Source organism: Scleropages formosus, chromosome 2 (genome assembly GCF_900964775.1).
Source record: "Scleropages formosus chromosome 2, fSclFor1.1, whole genome shotgun sequence".
Taxonomy (NCBI): Eukaryota; Metazoa; Chordata; class Actinopteri; order Osteoglossiformes; family Osteoglossidae; genus Scleropages; species Scleropages formosus.
The window spans coordinates 32,313,250-32,331,808 of record NC_041807.1 but is presented as its reverse complement, the minus strand read 5'-3'; the positions used below and the strand labels follow the sequence as shown (position 1 = coordinate 32,331,808).

The 18,559-nt window shown below is 42.0% G+C and overlaps 1 protein-coding gene across 1 annotated transcript; it reads right to left on the bottom strand.

Annotated features, from left to right (window-relative positions):
- Positions 1–1,122: 1,122 nt before the first annotated feature.
- On the bottom strand, positions 1,123–17,067 carry tm9sf4 (transmembrane 9 superfamily protein member 4). The gene is made up of 18 exons (XM_018737807.2): positions 17,033–17,067; positions 14,450–14,557; positions 13,925–14,024; positions 13,490–13,658; positions 11,508–11,652; positions 10,944–11,067; positions 9,798–9,916; positions 9,582–9,693; positions 8,774–8,844; positions 7,745–7,877; positions 7,433–7,514; positions 6,856–6,931; positions 6,438–6,521; positions 5,696–5,871; positions 5,131–5,194; positions 4,758–4,877; positions 4,143–4,232; positions 1,123–2,463 (listed from the first exon to the last, which is right to left on the bottom strand). The coding sequence occupies exons 1-18, from the start codon at positions 17,045–17,047 to the stop codon at positions 2,314–2,316; spliced, it is 1,938 nt and encodes a 645-aa protein (XP_018593323.1). The 5' UTR covers positions 17,048–17,067; the 3' UTR covers positions 1,123–2,313.
- Positions 17,068–18,559: the final 1,492 nt, after the last annotated feature.

Genomic DNA, 18,559 nt, shown 5'->3' with positions numbered 1-18,559 from the left:
TCAGTGCTCTAAGCAGGTGGCAACAGGCCTCACTGTTCCTGTGTGCTCATTTACAGAAATAGGGATGCTATGGAAATGTCAGAATCTGTAATAAAGCATTTCCCCGCCCCACCTCAATCTAACGCGGTGGCCTGGTGGACTTGTACACCCTCAGCATTGACACCCTGCGGAGGCAGCAGTTCAGAATTATGGGGGGGGGGGGGGGGGGTGAGCGCAAAATGTACAGCTTCTCTTCCTGACCACCTGCTTTCACCCATCTGTATTGGGGGAAAAAAACAGACAGACACAAACTTATTTAAAAACAACATATGAGACAGGAAGTTTGTGTATAAAACCATCCATTCATCTCTAAGGCAGGTGGGGTCTTGCAAGTTTGAATTTCGGTGTGTGGCAAATTAAAGTGTGTTTCACTGCTGTTTCATAACAGGCAGTAAACAGTTGGCTGAAAATATACCTGACACTGCTTTGAAATGCAGCAAGGGGGGGGTAAAAAGCTCAAAATGTAACTGCAAGAACTAAGTGTATAAAGAACACATAACCGCGGCAATTTGAAATGACCAGAAAGTCAGTTGAAAAGAGAATTGAATTTTGTGGGAAGAGTCCTTATTATGATAACAGTCCCATTTACATTAAGAAAAAAAAATCTATATATACTGAAATATGTTACAAAGTTCCCCTTACAAAAAACCAGCCAAGTAAACAAATCGTTTAACACACAGGAAATGATGCTATTCATCAAAGTGTGACGGTGTGATGAACAGAAGTGGTCAGTGCACACGTGACGGACACACGTGTTCTACCAACGAACCTGAAACAAGCCACGGTGCAAAAGGACTCAACTGAAATACACTAAACATTAACAGCTCCAGAAGACCTTTACCAACAAGAACCCCTCTGTGGTCCTCCAGAAACACACAATGCTGTCCTTACAAGAGCAACCAAATAAAGAATGCATTGCATTAGTAGATGGTAATTTTACCATGGTGTCTCGTCATGATGCTATGGCAACAGCTAGAGAAGCTCCGAATCTAGCAGGCTGAAGAGCACGTGAGTCTAGTGGAGAATGAATACTGCGTGTACGTGACATTTCTGGCATTAGTTCACACCTTTACCAAAAAAAAATGGTTGTGCATCTTTAATAATGCAAAGACTCATGCTGATTGAGAGCAGTACACTTCCTGGGGTAACATGACAAAGTAACCATGGTGAGCATCTCCTTGGGTGGAAAGTGAGTGAATCCACTTAGGAACGGTACTTTACTCTGCTGGCTGACCAGTCCTTGAGCCAGTTTAAAAAGTTCCTCTCCCATTATCATTAGTAACTCCATATCAGTGCTTACAACACACAACATCAATAAGTCTTTTTCAAACAGAGAAGCTGAATATAAAAGTCTTACAGTATTAGCTTTTTCTACTTTAAAGGATTGGTAATCCATTATAAAATCTAGAATTGACTCCTCCTTTAGATACAATTAATCAATCACATTCCATGATGTCATAGTGTCAGCTGTATTTGGATTCCTTTTAGCAACACTGTGTGGGTCCCACAGGGACCCTGTACCTGTACAATGTCCTCCATGGGCTGAGAATCGGGTTACAAACCTTTTCAGTTAGACAAAAAAAAAAAATAAATTAAAACAAAAAATTATTGTTTTCAAAAACACATGTCCACTGTAGTGAGAAACTAAGAACTGAACTGAGCCTCCTTACAGGTCAAAGGATACCAGCGATACTGATGAACAGACTAGAAGACAGGGACTTAAAAAGTAATTAAAATATTAACCACTCACTAATGACATCATTCTATGCACATCATTACCCAAAATTACCATCCAAATCATGACCATAAAGTGCACTCAGTCAGCTCCCAGTTTCTGGACTACAAAATAAATTCCTGATAAAAAAGGGTTTTGAACTGGGTGACAAAGATTACAAACTGAACAGTTTTATATCTGTGTATTTTTAAAGAAATGTCCAGCATAAACAATAAAATGACACAATTTGGCCCCGGATTTGCGAACTCACTTGAAACACAGGACAGTCTCTAGTCCAAAAGATTTCTCTGTGTTTCTGGAGTTGAGGAGACGGGTCAACTGCGTCCCCGATACTTTTCTATTCTCATTCTGCGGGGGGCGCTCTTCCGCCAGACCCATCCTCACTTTACAGACAAAACACTTTAGTCTGTGTCATTTGTGCAAAAAAAAAGAAAAAAAAACAAAAAAAAAAAAGCAATGGGAAAAAGAAAATAAGTCAAAGAGGAACAATGAAAACCCTAAACACCGTCCTCCCCTGCCACCTATGAGCGCTCGACAGCTCAGTCGATCTTGACAGCAGCGTAGATCTTCCGTATGAACATGTAAGCGGCGTAAAAGCCAATCGTCCCCGTCAGGAGCCAGAAGGACAACACCATGAGAGTAGTGTAGCCAAAGTACAGCAACGAGGGGATAAACTCCACGATGTCCAGCTGTAAAACCAGCAGAAAAGACAAAAAAAAATTAACACTCTTAGGCCTGCCCACATTCCTCACATGCTCCTCCCACCTGTTTGGCCCTTTATTTTACCCACATGTTACATCATGCTGTTTTCAGTGGTTAGAGCTGTCACCTTGTAATCAAAAGAGCCAGATTCAAATACTGTAGTTACCTTGATTGAGGTATTTACCCACAAACTGAAATGGTAAAAATGGGTAAATCACTATAAGTAGCTCAGAATACAATCCTAACATTGTATGTCACCTTGGAGAAAAGCATCAGCTAAATGAACAAACAATAAAAATGTTGTCATGGGTTTTGTCCAAAGTGACTGAAGGTTCTACTTAAGCACTGGATAAACAGATTTAATGCACGGACGAGAGTATATAGTCCCTCTTCTAAGGTGAACTGTGGACTTTACATCTAGCAGCAAACGCATCATGGGAGGTAGTCAATGTGAGCGCTGGTAACAAGGCAACCAATTGTGGCAGGAGCCATGAGCTCACACTTGTAGCCACCAGCAGGGGATGAGTGCCACTTGGCCAAGACACGACGACCAACAGCCCAGCTCTTTCCAGTACTAAACAGCCATCATTAGGAGGGAAAAGGCTCTCAAGACCCACCTCTATGGCCCCCTCCAGTCGTCTTCGCTTATTGGGCAAACTAAGTCTAATGGGCCTCCAGCTCCAAACATATGATTTTGCTCACGCAATTAAAAGTGCTCTGAATAGAAGACACACTAAAAAGAATGAACACACACTGCATTCTGGATATTGGCACTACTGTTTTGAGTTTCTCACATTCAATGTCTGTGTGTTTAAGACAACAAAGTGACTTTTTTGCCCACCCCCACGAATAAAGGTTTGTCCTGTTTACCATCAAACCAATAAGGGCAAAAGAAAGATCACGACTGCATGAACAACAAACTACAACAGTTCTTACTCTGGTCTTCCAAATTATATCAACAGAACGATATTTATACGTGTGTGTGTGCATATATGCATGTGTGATATACAGAAGTGGTCCCCGATTTACAAAGGTTGGACTTATAATTTTTTCTATTTCACAATGGTGAGCCGGCGATAGACATTCGGTAGAAATCGTACTTCGAATTTAGATTTTTTCCCAGGGCAAGTAATATGCAGAGTGATACTCTCTCGCGATGCTGGGCAGCAGCCTGCATCTCCCAGTCTGTCACGCAGAGGTGTGTATTAGGTGTATTAAATGCATTTTTGACGCTATGATTATACTACTGAATATAAAATGATATTTTCAACTTTCACTTTCATAACCCCATTGTAAATCGGGGACCACCTGTATACATATATACACATATGTACGCAAAGCAGAACTGAAAAAATACACATGAAAGAATACTACTGATATGACTATGTTCCATTTACATTTTTTGTTTAGCTGATGCCCTTCTCCAAAGCGACTTACAATGTTCAGCTACCAACAATTATTTATCCATTTATTTACTGGAGCAATTTTAGGATAAATACCTTGGTCCAAGGGTACCACAGCTGGAGGAAGGATTCCAACCTGCAACCGTTGGGTCCAAAAGCAGCAGCTCTAACCACTATGCTATCAGCTGCCCAGACAAATGCCAACTGACAAATGCTACCAGCTGTTCCATGTACAAATGCCAATTTACCCCTGGAAACATTACCTTATTGACAAAGTAGAAAACGGCATAGATGAGCACATAGAACGCAGAGCCACCGGAGACCAAGAAGGTCCTCCACCACCAGCGGTAGTCCTGCAGAGAAACAATCCATGTCCATTTCAGACAATAACCTGTACACACTCAGCCACAGTGCTGTTCATTAGTACACACACAGAGCCATGGCCTTCCATTTATATAAGTGTACAAAAATACAGCCGTTACCTTCCAACTCAAAAATCAGCACACGCACACGCGCACACACACACACACACACACACACACACACACACACACACACACACACACACACAAAAGCACATAATGCAATGGACTTCCAGAGTTAAAAAGCCTCAAACATTTTCTTTATGTCTGAACCTCCAATTGATTCAGGAAACACCTCAATTAAAAACCCAAGAGATCTTTAAATGTTTTCATTTGCAAAATTGTGTGTGACAGTTTCTTCCATGCACAAGCAGACTAACCCACATCACTTTCCATGACACACAGAAGTGGCTGTCAAAGTGCTGTTGACTGAAGAATTTAGATACATGGGATCCTGACCACAGCACTAAGACAGCTGCAGTCCCAGCTAGAAAGACCTCCCCCATTAGCACTGACCTCAGCACACAGCTGGAAGTAGACCATGACAATGCTGATCTGGGAACAGGACACCACCAGGATGATGAAGACCAGGAAGAGGAACCCAAACAGATAGTAGAACTGGTTCTCCCAAATGGCCTGGTAGGAGAGCAGCAAAGCTGTCAATTCATTGCACTCTATGAAAAATGTCAAGTACACACAATGGATTTTTAATACAAATTCATTTCTTCCTGCTGTGCACAAAAAGTAAGATTTAAGTAAAGGACCTCCTCGAAAGAGAAACTACATACAATTTAAACATAAAAAAGGAGGGAAGCAGCCTTTCTCAAGGTACTGAACCAATCTGTTACGTAGTCAGTGAGAGGTCTAGAGAGGCGAGTTGGACACTCACGCTGAAGATGAAGAAGAGCTCGATGAACATGGCACCAAAGGGCAGGATCCCAGCCATCAGAATTCTGCTCAAAAACAAGCAATGCAAACATTGTATCAGAAATAGAGGAAAATGAATTCCCAAAGTAAAGATGATACTGCAGTTCACAGATTAAATCCTGGGCAAGCTGACCTTGGGGTAAGGCAGCTGCACCAGGTACACAAACTACAGAAGAAATCCAAGCCATGCCCAACCAAAAAGCAGTTAAAAAAAAAAAAACAAAAAAACAAAAAAACAAAAAGCACCTAAAAAATAATGGTGCTGTTAATGCTGCAAAATCTGGATATAGCAAGATTTACAATCAACAGTTGTCATGGTCATTCAGAAGCATCCTTGGAGTCACCCTGTGGTAGAAAGAATCATGAGGCCTTCCTGGGGGTCACACTGGAGAAGAATCCAGTGGCATACATGGGTATATGGGGTCACACAAAGGGAACCAGACACAACTGAGAGGCTGTACTGGGAGAATTGAGCCAGTGTGGAGGGAATGGTCACAGGCAATGTTATTACCGTGAGGAGCACTCACCCCACAAACTTGTTCATGTACCAGCGCTGCTCGGGGACCTGCCGGGGGATCTGGTTGGTGCGCACGGGGTTGTCGTACGGCTGCTTGCGGAAACCAAAGTAGTAGCCCAGGTAGACGAGAGGCATGGAAATGCCAAACCACATGCAGAGGAGCGCCACCATTGTGGAAAAGGGCACCTGGAGCAGGAGACACACACTCACACCTCTGCGCTCTCAGAGCACCCTGTCCTTGCAGCTGTGATTTTCACTTCTAGACACTCATTTCATTTCACTGAAAGTAATCAATCTTATCAAATATTTCCATCCAAGCATGACTCATAATTTATAACCCCACAAGATGTGGCATATTTTTCCATGTTAACTACTGTTTTCCCATATAGCCACCAGAGTTTATGGACATGTACACATCTAAACTTGTAATCACAGTCCACGTAAACCCTATGATATTGAGTGAGGGTGATTTTAAAGCTGCAAGACACAGTAAAAAGCCAAAACCAGTAACAAACAGGGCTGCATGAATAGGCGAAGCTGTGATGTTTGAGTTTTTTTAAACCAACAGAGAATGACATCCTTCTCACACCCTGCAAGATGTGCTATATAAAACATTTCAGGTGGCTTTCTTCAGCGATTCAGTGGTGGTTCTGCTCTGATATCCAGACATCCCAACCACAGGCTGAGAGTAAAGCACTTCAGCCAGTGTCTGATGACAGCTGTTCACATTGTCACTTCACAAAGCAGCTTACCGCACCAGACGAGTGCTCTCCCCAGATGAAACAATTGAGAACAAAGCAAATCCCGAAGACCACAGCAGGATATAAGGTTGCCGTCTGCAATGGACAACACATATAGCGTCAGCAACTACAGCACACAGATTCACCTCAGGCAGAGGGAGGATGTGATGCAGAGTTGAAGGAAAACTGAGAAATGTACCAATAAAATAACAAGCCCTCCTGTAAGTATAGAAGCAAAACATATGAGGGGCAGAAAAGGACATTGAAGCTTAGATGCAAAATTTGTCTGAGAAATTAATTTTTTCTTTTGGATTTAAAACACAAATAGCAAACATTTTTATATTTATGTAAAATCAGTATTTTATGTATATGTAAATGTGCATAGTAGTTAGAGAGTGAGCTCCTTTTTATCCTGAGTCTGAGAACTCACACAGAAGGCTCCCTTTTTCCAACGGTGTCCCTTCAGAGTGCGATACAACCGGCCTGCAAAGTAGCCACCAAACACCCTAAATAAAAAGGAAGGAACCAGTCACACACACGGCATACAAGTACACTCTCCATCATGTACGGCCCGCTGATAGAAAAGTAGTTAGAGCTGCCACCTTTGGACCCAAAGGCTGCAGGTTCGAATTTCACCTCGAGCTGCAGTACCCGTGAGCAAGCTACTTATTCTAAGTTGCTACAGCAAAATTACTTACTTGCATAAATGGGTAAATAGTTGTAAGTAGATTAATAGTCAGTCACTTTGGAGAAAAGCATCAGCTATATCAATAAATGTAAATGTATGGAGGACCAGCCTTGTGTGTTAAGAAACCTCAATGGAAAGTGCTGGGTGATGCTTTATAAACATCATAAATTACATAAATTAGTATGCCAGCTATCTTTTTCTGAGGAAAAAACTAAATACTTCTCAAAAAAGTTTGTATCAGCAAACTGTACGTACAAACATTTCAGGAAGTGCATTAAAAAAACAACTTTGACCTAGTGATGTAGTCAGTGTGACTCACCCCATGAACATGAAGAGGAAGCAGGCCGTGGTCATCAGAGCACCCCGGCTAGAGGGAGAAAGCATTCCCAGCATAGCTACGACTGGGGGGAAAAAAGAGGTAGAAGGACTCACTGGTCTGGGGAAGAAGACACTAACCTGGACCAAACATACAACACATACAGTGAGGATAAATCAGCCTGACTGAAAGCATCAAGTAAAGCGAAACCTTCTGATAACACAAGACAAACATTGGCTACATTTATTGAACAAATGATAGCAGCTTTTCTCCTGCACTAAAGGACTTAGAATTTAAGTTCTAAGAGTCACTCACAGATGACTATGAGGATCATGCAGAAGAGCTGAATGCCCGAGCCCAGCAGTGAGCTGAGAATCATGGGATATTGGGGTGGGCGGAACACGTCGCCATGTACGTTCTTCCACCCAGATTCCTCCATGGTGTCTTCCTGGAGGACACAGACATATCAGTATACCTTTATACATCAACGTATGCATTCAGAGGGACAAAATGAGCAGTGGAAAATAAAGAACAGATTCTTTTCAAAGAAAAATTTAAAAAAAAAAATCACTAATCCACCTGGTTGCATCAATGTCGCCATAGCACTGCAACATTTACAACATTGCAGATCAATATCTAATTCTCATGTTCTGCTCTTTGTTGTTGACAAGCTACTGTTTATATTGTTTTTTGCTCTAGCTAAAATTTAATCAGCACCAAGTAAATGGTTTGACTGAACTGACAGTTTAGATCACATTAAACCAAATGTTTTAGAGAAGACACTATTACGCATATGAATAATATAAAAACTTTCCTGTGAATTTCAAATTAAAATCAATCCTGCATAATTTAACTCCATTTGGATAAATCAATTTAGTTAGGAAACCGTTCAGCTAGGGATGATTAAACAATGACTGCTTAAATATCATTGGCTAATGTATATCTTACAAGGTCAACTTGAAAATATACGAATTCAAGTATTTTAAAAAAGTTCAAAAAACAGAAAAATAAATCAATAAAGTTCTATCTTGGATGAATCACACTGTGTCTTTACTTCAATCAACATCTTATTCACACGTAATTAAAAGCTCAGTGGAAGCAAACCCAGTGAGCACAGTGGCACACAGCACAGTGTACCCTTAGGGGAAAGCCAGTATTTCCCCTTATATCTGATATATTTAATCTGAATGCTCCATTATAGCATCCCTGTAGCTATATGGCCAATTCCAAATGTCTAGTGTGAAAGCGGACAATAAAATGAGCCTGAGACAGACTGAAAAAAACGGTGAGAAGCATATTGCAAAATTAATGTCATAATGAGTAGATAAGTTGCAAGTCTCCTACAATGTCATCCTCTCGGTTGTAGTTGGCAATGTCCTTCCTCAGGGTCCTGATGATGATCATACTCAGGATACCTGCAAGCAGGAATTACACCTGTTGAGCAACAAGACATCTCCTCTCCAACATCTTCGTAACACACCGTGATCAAATTAAATACAACCTTTCACTGTGCTAATTAGGTTTTATGTTAATTAGTCTTAGATCAACATGCAAAGTTTGAAGCTGAGATCAAAATAAATGTAAAAATTTTTATAATTCTGGAAACGTTGCAAGGATGTGTAGCATGCTATTTAACAAGAGCAGTGAGTAGAATTCATTAACAACATATACTTCTGTCATGTACATATGCACAGGCAAAGAGCTATACTAATTATGTAATACAAAACAGACTATTTACAAATGTAAGATTATTTTCGTTCGAATCCATTTTATTGTAGAACTACTGTATGTGTGGGGGGCGCGGTGGCGGAGTGGGTTGGACTGGGTCCTGCTCTCCGGTAGGTCTGGGGTTCGAGTCCCGCTTGGGGTGCCTCGCGACGGACTGGTGTCCCATCTTGGGTGCGTCCCCTCCCCCTCCAGCCTTACGCCCTTTGTTACCCGGTTAGGCTCTGGCTCCTTTGTTACCGGGTTAGGCTCTGGCTCCCCGCGACCCCGTCTGGGACAAGCGGTTCAGACAATGTGTGTGAGTATACTGTATCTGTATGTGTAATTTATGTCTAGAAAATCAGCGTGAGGTATTAACCAAAGTCACATTTGTCAGCGTCCAGATGTGGGAACTGTGGATAAGAGCAGGAGCTCCTGTTAGCCTTACCAGACAGGAAGAAAACAACCACGACAGAGTTGACGATGGAGAACCAGTGGATCTGCACATCACTCATGGTGAGGTATGTGTCCCAGCGCGAGGCCCATTTCACCGAGCTTTCCTGCAAGGTAGATGAGGAAGAGGGAGGGAGGTGAAGTCATTTCCTGGTTTGAATGAGCCACTGTGTATCAGAAGTCCCAGGACCAGAACCACACTCCTGCTTACCTCCCAGTGAACTGAGTAGGTGAAGAGCACTTCATTCTCCTTGGTGGGGTCAATCTCCAGTGGTGCAGAACCACTGGCATCCGGCAGAATACATGAGCCCTTATTGTCTGGCTTCAGTTCTGTGTGTGAAAGAACAGAAAAAATATAAATTAACACGACATTATGCCATTTTTGTGATTTGTACCTAGTAGTTTTGGTGCCATAATCACTAACACTGGTCACATGAGAAAGTTTTTCCATCCAATCACTCATCCTTCAGCAAAGACTGAAAAATGAAATATTACACCATTCCCTCATAAACCAAATGAAAACATTCCTTAGATTAAACCACGTCACACATAAGGGGAAGTTCTAATAAATATACTTAGTATTGTTTAATATATTATTATTTACAATTATCTATTCATCTAGTATTACCATGCTGTATTGTACAGAAATATGTAAATAATGAAAATATAAATAATGCTGAAGAGTTCTTGAATAGGTCATGAAAAAAGCTCATGTAACAGAAAAGGTCTTTCTGTTCCTTTCTACTAGATAAACAAAATCAAGGAATCCTAAACTGTAACCAGCTGCAGATGCCAGGTCTTAAATGTAGAGACATCTTTAGCTACTTGGGCAGAAGTAGATATGCTTCAGAGAGGGACCAGTGACTAGAATGCTGTCAACGAGTATGCTATGTTAAATGACCAGAGCAAGGTGTGTGTGTGTGTTTCTGATATGCTAAACTTAGTACACCTGTGTACATGTTTAGGAAATGAAAATACTGCTTTCGCACCAAGCAGCGAAAAGTCTTGAAGTATTACATACAAATTTTCAATGACAATTATGATAAGAGCTGTGTGAAAACATATAGACAAATACACATCAATACACTCTAGACTGCATTTACAGAAGCATATTTCTGGTGCATTAGCCTTCTGACTGTGGGAAGAAACCGGAGTATACGGAGGACACCCACGAGAACCCAGGAGGAACACACAAACTCTATAGACTAAGCTGGACTCAAACCCACATCCAACCTCACAGGCCAGGAGCTCTGGGACACCAGTTCTTCCTGTTGCATGTTTTCAACTTTGTGCGTATGTGAATTTTAGGCATAAAACCTGTCCCCTTCCCTCACTCATCTCTTTCACGGCAACGAACCTTCCAGCTTGACGCTCTGGGGTATGACTTCGAAGCGCACCACCCTGAAGTTGTGTTCCTCCTCCTGCTCCACCTTCTCCTTGTGGTAGTAGAGTATGAAAGACAGGTGGTTGTGCAGGTATACCTGAGGAATGAGAGGATAGCACCAGACACAGCGGTTTGCAGCATGTTCCTAGAGTACATCAGAGTTTCTTAAGAAGGGGGAAAAAAAGTCTGAGCATTACCACCACCATCCAACTATCCAAAACCCAGTGAGATTTACATAAATTAATTTCTTATACAAGGTTAAGAGGGTCAATGCCATTATAAGTGTTCCACAAAATGAGAGCTGCCAACCAATTTTTTCATTTATTTATGTTTTTGCGCACCTTTAGCCACCCAGAAAAAAAGATTTATTTAGGAGATTAAGGGATTTATAAAAAGACATTAAATGCATGTCAGCTGGAACATTGAGGCTAGTAAGGTTGTATTAATGTAATATTATGGATCAAAATAAATATTTTGAGAGAAATTCACTTTTTTTGGCTACATCACAATTCCCATCAGCCAGTGCAGAACAGATACCTTGTTGCTGTCAGTGAAGCCCAGCCTATAGCCGTGCTCAAACTGCACATCCTTAATAGTGTCCTTCTTTTGCTCATCCTCCGTTCCCCCCTCACGGTTTGGGTAGAACTCGAGTCTTGTGGCTACAGGAAGGTTGTCTGCAATCCTGGGAACAAAAACAACATTATCACAAATATGAGATGGATTCTTGAAAAGGCCAAAGAATATTAAAAGAATATGTAGATGTTCTTCATTGACTACAGCAAGGCATTTGATTGTGTGAATCATCAGGAACTCTGGACTGTGCTACGAAACATGGGTATACCAGAACACCTGATAGTTCTCATGCACAAGCTTTACAATGACCAAGAAGCAACTGCTAGAAGGGGACAAGAGGAAAGACAACGCTGCATACTCTCTCCGTATCTGTTCAAGTTATATGCGAAAAAGATCATCAGGGAGCAGGGCTATATGAAGAGAAACGGGGCGTGAAAATTGGAAGACTCATCAACAATCTCCGTTATGATATGACCATACTAGTTGAAAGCGAAGACGATTTGAGACATCTGCTCACCAAGATCAAAGAATATAGCCTGAAAATGGGCTTGCATCTCAATGTGAAGACAAAGCTGTTCACAACTAGCAAACTGGAAAACCTGACACTTGATGGAGAAGAAACAGAGATAGCAGATTACTTCAGTCTACTCGGATCAATAATCAATAAAGAAGTGACAAGAAGCTAAGAAATCCGACAACTAATTGCTCTGGGCAAAACCGCCATGAAGAGCTTGGACAAAATTCTGAAGTGCAGGGATGTGACTCTGTAGACAAAAGTCTGACTAGTTCAAGCCATGGTCTTTCTCAGTCACGTCATATGGATGCGAGAGTTGAACAGTGAAGAAGATGGACAGGAAGAAAACTGACGCCTTTCAACTATGGTGCTAGCAAAGAATCCTGCATTTACCCTGGACTGCCCGGAAAACAAATGCATGGGTACTGCAGCAGATCAAGCCAAAGATGTCATTGGCAGCTCAGATGACACAGCTTCAAATCTCTTACTTCGGACACATCATGCGGAGAGAACAGTCAATGGAAAAGGACATCACGTTAGGCAAAATGGAAGGTCAACGTTGAAGAGGAAAGCCTGCTATGCGGTGAATCGACAGTCACCAGTCACGGATGCCCCACTTTCAAGTCTTAGCCGGTTGATGGAAGAGCAGACGCTTCTCAGGACAACTACCCAGAGTCACCATGAGTCGACATCGACTCGATGGCACCTAAAAACTGCTTTGCAAAAGCCATTTCAACATCCTCACCCCCCCCAGAGGTTTTTTCACATTTACTTCACTTACTCATCACCTCTCTCCTTTATGATTCCTGTTTAAAAAAAAAAAAAAAAAAAACAAACGTACAAAACATAATTGATATTACATATATGTTGCAGTAAACGGTAGCCGTCAAATGAGTTTTGAATTGGACAGTTTCTTTGTCCACCACCTACACTTTAAATTTATTTACTAGTGATTTATAAATTATTTTTGTAGTAAAATGCCTTTTGGTTAAAGGCCTTCTTCAGCACACATATTTGGTTTTTCAGTACATAATAATACATGAATATCAAGTATGGGTATTCTTAATTTATCAATTCAGGGTAACTACCTTAATCAAGGTAACAGCAGTGTGAGCATGGATTCAAACTAAGAACTTTCATATTACAAGGCAATGACTAATCAACTGTTCCACTCAATGTACTCCAGAAGTTCTCATTTTAAGACCACTTTTAAACTGACATATATTTGTAACAAATATTTACATTATATAGCTATCGCAATAACAATAATTTAACATTTTGATTTTCTGTTAATTATCTTTCCCAAAGATTATACGTACATATATGACTAATAACAACAACAATGAATACTTGTTGCTAATGTCAGATGATAATTATTGACAAAGTGACAGGCATATCGACTAAGGAGAGTGAGGGAGGGCGAAGGGCTCACAGATGGACGTAGTACTCTTCCTGGATGCGCTCAGCCACCAGCTTGCTCTCCTCCACGCTCAGCTTGAGCGACTTCTTCATTTCACTGCACACCACCTTGCACTTAAGCTCCTGGTTCATCAGCACTGTGTAGGGAGTGTTCACGATGCGGTCACCTCGCAGGACCTCCCCTGCAAGTGCAATTGAATACAAATCAACGCATTTCCTGAAACGTAAACAGATTTGCATTGTTGCCAACATGAAATTCCTGCCATTCAGCTTTGTTTATACCACAAGGCGTAAAGAGTGACGACACACACAGACGCACGCGCGCGCGCGCACACACACGAGTCTGAGTTAGAGACAAGGAGTACTGCGTGTTTACTTATCAATATAGATTCCATTGTGGCAGTTCTGGCACATAAATGTCTTTGTGACTGAGGTGGGAGTCACTCACCCAAGTTTTCTGCCTTGTAGACCACTTTTTCAGGCTGGCAGAAGGGCAAGGAGTAGTACTCATAGGGCAGCTGGGTCCGCGAGCTGGTGAGCTTCACTGCCTGTACACAGCACGGACAAATGGATAGATCAGACTCACATGTAGCCCTTATACCCAGACATGAAACACAAATAACATACAACTACAGTGACATAATCTCATCAAAATCAAGGTTACAAATTTCAAGATTTTAGGAAAGCATGGAGTATCATTCTTCAGAAAGAAACACAGGCAAGTTGCCAGCAGCTTGGGAATGAGATCAATCAATGCAGTATAGAAGTGAGCAGAAACTGTTCACCAGAAGCCATGAACATACTGCAAGCCTTCATGCATTAACTAACTAATCTGATCAGCTACCTTTAGTACTTATGTTTGTAAGGTGATTAATCCAGTAAAGAGCACAGAGGAATTTTATTTAAAAAAAAAAAAAAAAAAAAAAACTCTCTCCATACCAAGAGTTAGAACCCAGTGAGCTCAAAACATTACCTTTATCTCCACTGGGTCATTCTGGTGGAAGTTTATAGGGGCCACACCAGGCACATAAAAACTCCTGACCACCTGTAGCATGGACAGCAACACCAGGGCCCATGTCTCCTGGAACAGACACACAAACAGGGACCATTCAACTGTGAGAAAGGGATAAGTATGAAACACCACCATAGTGCATATTAATCTGAACTCAGCTAAAACAGCACAGAATATCCTATAAATAATCTACACAACACAACCATGATGAACATCTTAATCATAAAATAAAGGAGCGGTAACTCTATACTCTACTAGCTCCATATATTCCCTTTTCTTTACTTAATTCTTTTATAAATACTGACACATTTAGCGAGCAAGGCTGCGAACTCATGACCTGAAGGTTGTTGGTTTCAAACACACACCCACCAACACTTTAGCACCCTTGGTGAATGGTGAATAAATGCAGCACTTCTGAGATGATCATGTGAGCTAAATATCAAAATAATTCTTTTCTACCTGTTTATAGCCTTGCAGCACAACACTAACTGTCAGACTAAAACCTATAAGCAGCTACTTGTGAAATGTGTGCTGGCAAAAATGGTGGTAGTGTGAGAACTGTGCTTCAAACACGTTGTACGTTGCAGGAGAAATTAATAAATGTAAATGTAATTAAAAAAATGAAGACCGGTTCCAAATTCATATCTGACACAACAACTGTGGTTTCGAAATATATTTTCAATGGGGTTCCTAATATATTCTGAACAATTAATTCAGTGTTAATGTGATGTATGCTATTGCATTCAGATCACCAACTTTCTAGGATGACAGAGGGCAAATGCGTCCCACATGTTCAGGTTCTTTCACATTCCTTCATTTCTTATCTAACGACACATTAAAGACACATTCCAAGTATGCTGGTCAAATTACTGATCTCTGCCAATTTAAAACAACAGCTGAAAAGCTTAATTTGTAGGGAGTATGCAAGGCAGCAAGTGGCACAGCGATTACAGCCTCTGCCTTGAAATCAACGGATCTGAGTTCAAATCCCCAACACTGCTGTAGTACCCTTAAGCAAGGTGTTTTTTCCATGAACTAATACAGTAGCCACTACCTAGTGGTATAAATTCACATTACATTTATTCATTTAGCTTATGCTTTTTAGAATGTGATTTAGAATGTTAAGGTATTTACAATTATTTACCCCATTTATACATCTGGGTCATTTTTCATCACTGTAGCAATTTTAGGGTAAGGTGCTCAAGGGCACTACAGTTGGAAGGGGGTATCGAACCTGGTACCTTTAAATCCAAACTGGCAGTAACTTTAACCACTTTAACTTATTTTGATTTTCCCTTAATCATTTTTTCCAAAGACCATTTATACGACTAATAACATCAGCAATGAACTTGTTGCTAATGTCAGATGATAATTATCGAGAAAGGGACAGGCCTGCCGCCTAAGGAGGGTAAGGGATCACTGGACTTATGACCTGAAGGTTGTTGGTTTCAATCACACGACTACTACTAGCACCCTTGTGAAAGGTGAATAAACGTAGCACTTGGGGGATGATCGGGATGATCAGTTAACCTGCTGTCTCATAAATCATTGTACAGTATACATAACTTATTAGAAATGAGAGTGAGAAAAAGCACCAGGGAGATGATGTATAATAAGCGGTGGAGGAGAACAGGAGGAGACAGTGAGGACCACTGACTGGACTCTATCGTGGAGCACAAACTTGCGCTTCAACACAGAAAAGAATGAAATTGATACAACGCACGGCGGGGTATGTTTTGTACCGAACCAGTTTCTTAAGGACTCGCTTGTTTGAAATGAAAATGTGGAAAAAGGTTGCTGTCGGAGACAAGACAAGTCTTTGTCAGAGCGTTTATTATTATCCGTTTGTTCCGAAGTCTGAGCTGAGTGAGAAGAGCGGCTCTACTACACAACGATCCCCCGACACACACAGCAGCTGAGCAGGCTGCAGCAGCATTGATCTCCACGACACGCAGGACTTATTACACTGGGCGTCGGTACACGAGCTGTGCGTGTCTACACGTTTACCGAGTCCCTCGGGAGCGGACGGATGCTGGCAGTCACAGTGTAAGAGGCGCCCGCTTTCCACCCGCACCGCCCCCCTCCGTGTCCCGCTCGAGCCTCCACGACCACCATGCTAACGGGCGCTACCAGCCGCGACGCCAGCAACCAACCGCCAGCGAGCGAACGTTACGATGCAGCAGCGACACACACGAGTGACGAGACTCTGGCAGAGTGTGTCAGAAGTCCTCCTCCACTCGTGACACGCTAACAGCGGTACCGAGCGGCGAAAGTACGCCTTAGGCCCGAACGGCGCGTTTTAAGGCGAACTCCTCACACAACCGCCACAACATCCACCACCCGGAACGGACACACTCACACAGGAAGCGCGCGGATAAAAACAGGACAAGAAACAACAAAGACAACACGCGCACTCGAGCGCCGTCTCGCTCCAAACGGAGACACGGGAACCGACAGTAGCGCAAAGTAACACCACGCGCACGCAGCGATCAGTTAAATGATTAAAACCGAATAATTTGTAATCCTTTCCTGGTCGGTTCTTACCATCGCCGCCGCCATCTTGAATACACGTGTCACTGGTGACGTCACCGGAAGTTGCAACCGACACTACAAATGGAAAACGTACCTACAACACTACTACTACTACTACTACTAATAATAAAAAAAAAAACGTGTAACTGCTCTTCAGAAATATTGTCAACGTTATCAACTGTTTATAAGGTTACTGGCTTGGTTGCACGTAGAAAGGGCCGCATCAGAGCTACAACAATGAATGTTTTGCACTTCAACACTTGATGTGAATCACAGTCAGAATTAAGGCCGATGGCCCAGAAGCACATTCAGCGCTTTGCACGAATGACAAACCAAAGTCTTGCCCAAGGTCCAACTACTGCCACCTGCTGCAGATGAATTTAAATACACGGCAAAGCAAAAGCTGTCCATCAGGTTCCTTCGTTTCAGGCGGTGGGACCCGCCGCTTTTCCAACTGTCCTCATCCCCTGGATCCGTCTGTTCAGTGATCGCTTAACGGTTAATTTTCACAATATTATGCAAATCGAGCGGGCTGGCTCAGTCCCGGGAGAGTGGCTGCACTCCCCGGAGGAGCTACCGCAGGGCAGGACTCTGGACGAACTCCTGTCCGTCATCACGGACCGCGGCTCTCTCCCTCAGCACGTCGGCCTTCATCACTCCATCTAGAAAGTGGCACCTTCGTCAACAGACAAGTCCAGTCGTGCTGTCCCATTGAGTTCCACCTGAGGTCATTCCTGCCAAAAGCCATTAAAATGTATTAATTTAGCTAGAACTTTTCTTCAAAGCAACTTATCATGTTGAGCCACCCACAATTGCTTACCTCTTTATAGAGTGGGGTAATTTTACTGGAGCAATCCAACATAAGTACCTTACCCAAAGTTTACCACAGCTGGGAATCAAACCTTTGATCTGCAGGCCCAAAGGCAGTAACTCTAACCACTACACTACCCGCTGCCCATTAAATGCTGTGAGTCCTAACAATGTCAGTGTACTGTCGTCTTACTGCCCAAGCGGTACTGAGCTGTCAGTACTATTTTTATTTATCTATGTGAGTCATGTCAATGGCAGTCTCTACTTCTATATCCATTACTCTTTATTAATCAGGAGTACCACCTGTGGTCATTCCTCCTGACCTCTGTAGTCATGACGTTCTGTTATGACTCCTCATGCCGTGAAGGTGCTACCGAACTTCTGATGAACTGGCTTTTTTTCCATCTTCTGTCTAAATGTGCTTATATATCTATTTACCCATTCCTAGCTGCGATTCCAGTCTTTGTTTTCTTCTTCCAGCATGTTGCTGAATGTCTGCTGCAGTAGCATCATGAAAATTTCCTTTAGGATCAGTATAGTTCTCATTCATTTATTAATTAGATAGCCAAAATTGGCTGCATGTTGGCACAGCCCGTAGCCCCTATGACTCTCAGTTCCTGCGCTGTGTGTTCGGACATCAGTTTAGGTCAGTCTGCAATGGACCAGTCAATATTAATAATGGATGGACAGAGGACAACAAATTGGTTTAGATTTATAACATGAAGTACA

What these genes read in the sequence shown, in the direction of transcription:
- tm9sf4 (XM_018737807.2), bottom strand. An exon ending in ATGACCCAGTGGAGATAAAG is followed by an intron (nt 14,025 to 14,449) that starts GTAATGTTTTGA and finishes TGCTGTGTACAG; the next exon opens with GCAGTGAAGCTCACCAGCTC. An exon ending in CATGATCCTCATAGTCATCT is followed by an intron (nt 7,515 to 7,744) that starts GTGAGTGACTCT and finishes TTTTCCCCCCAG; the next exon opens with TCGTAGCTATGCTGGGAATG.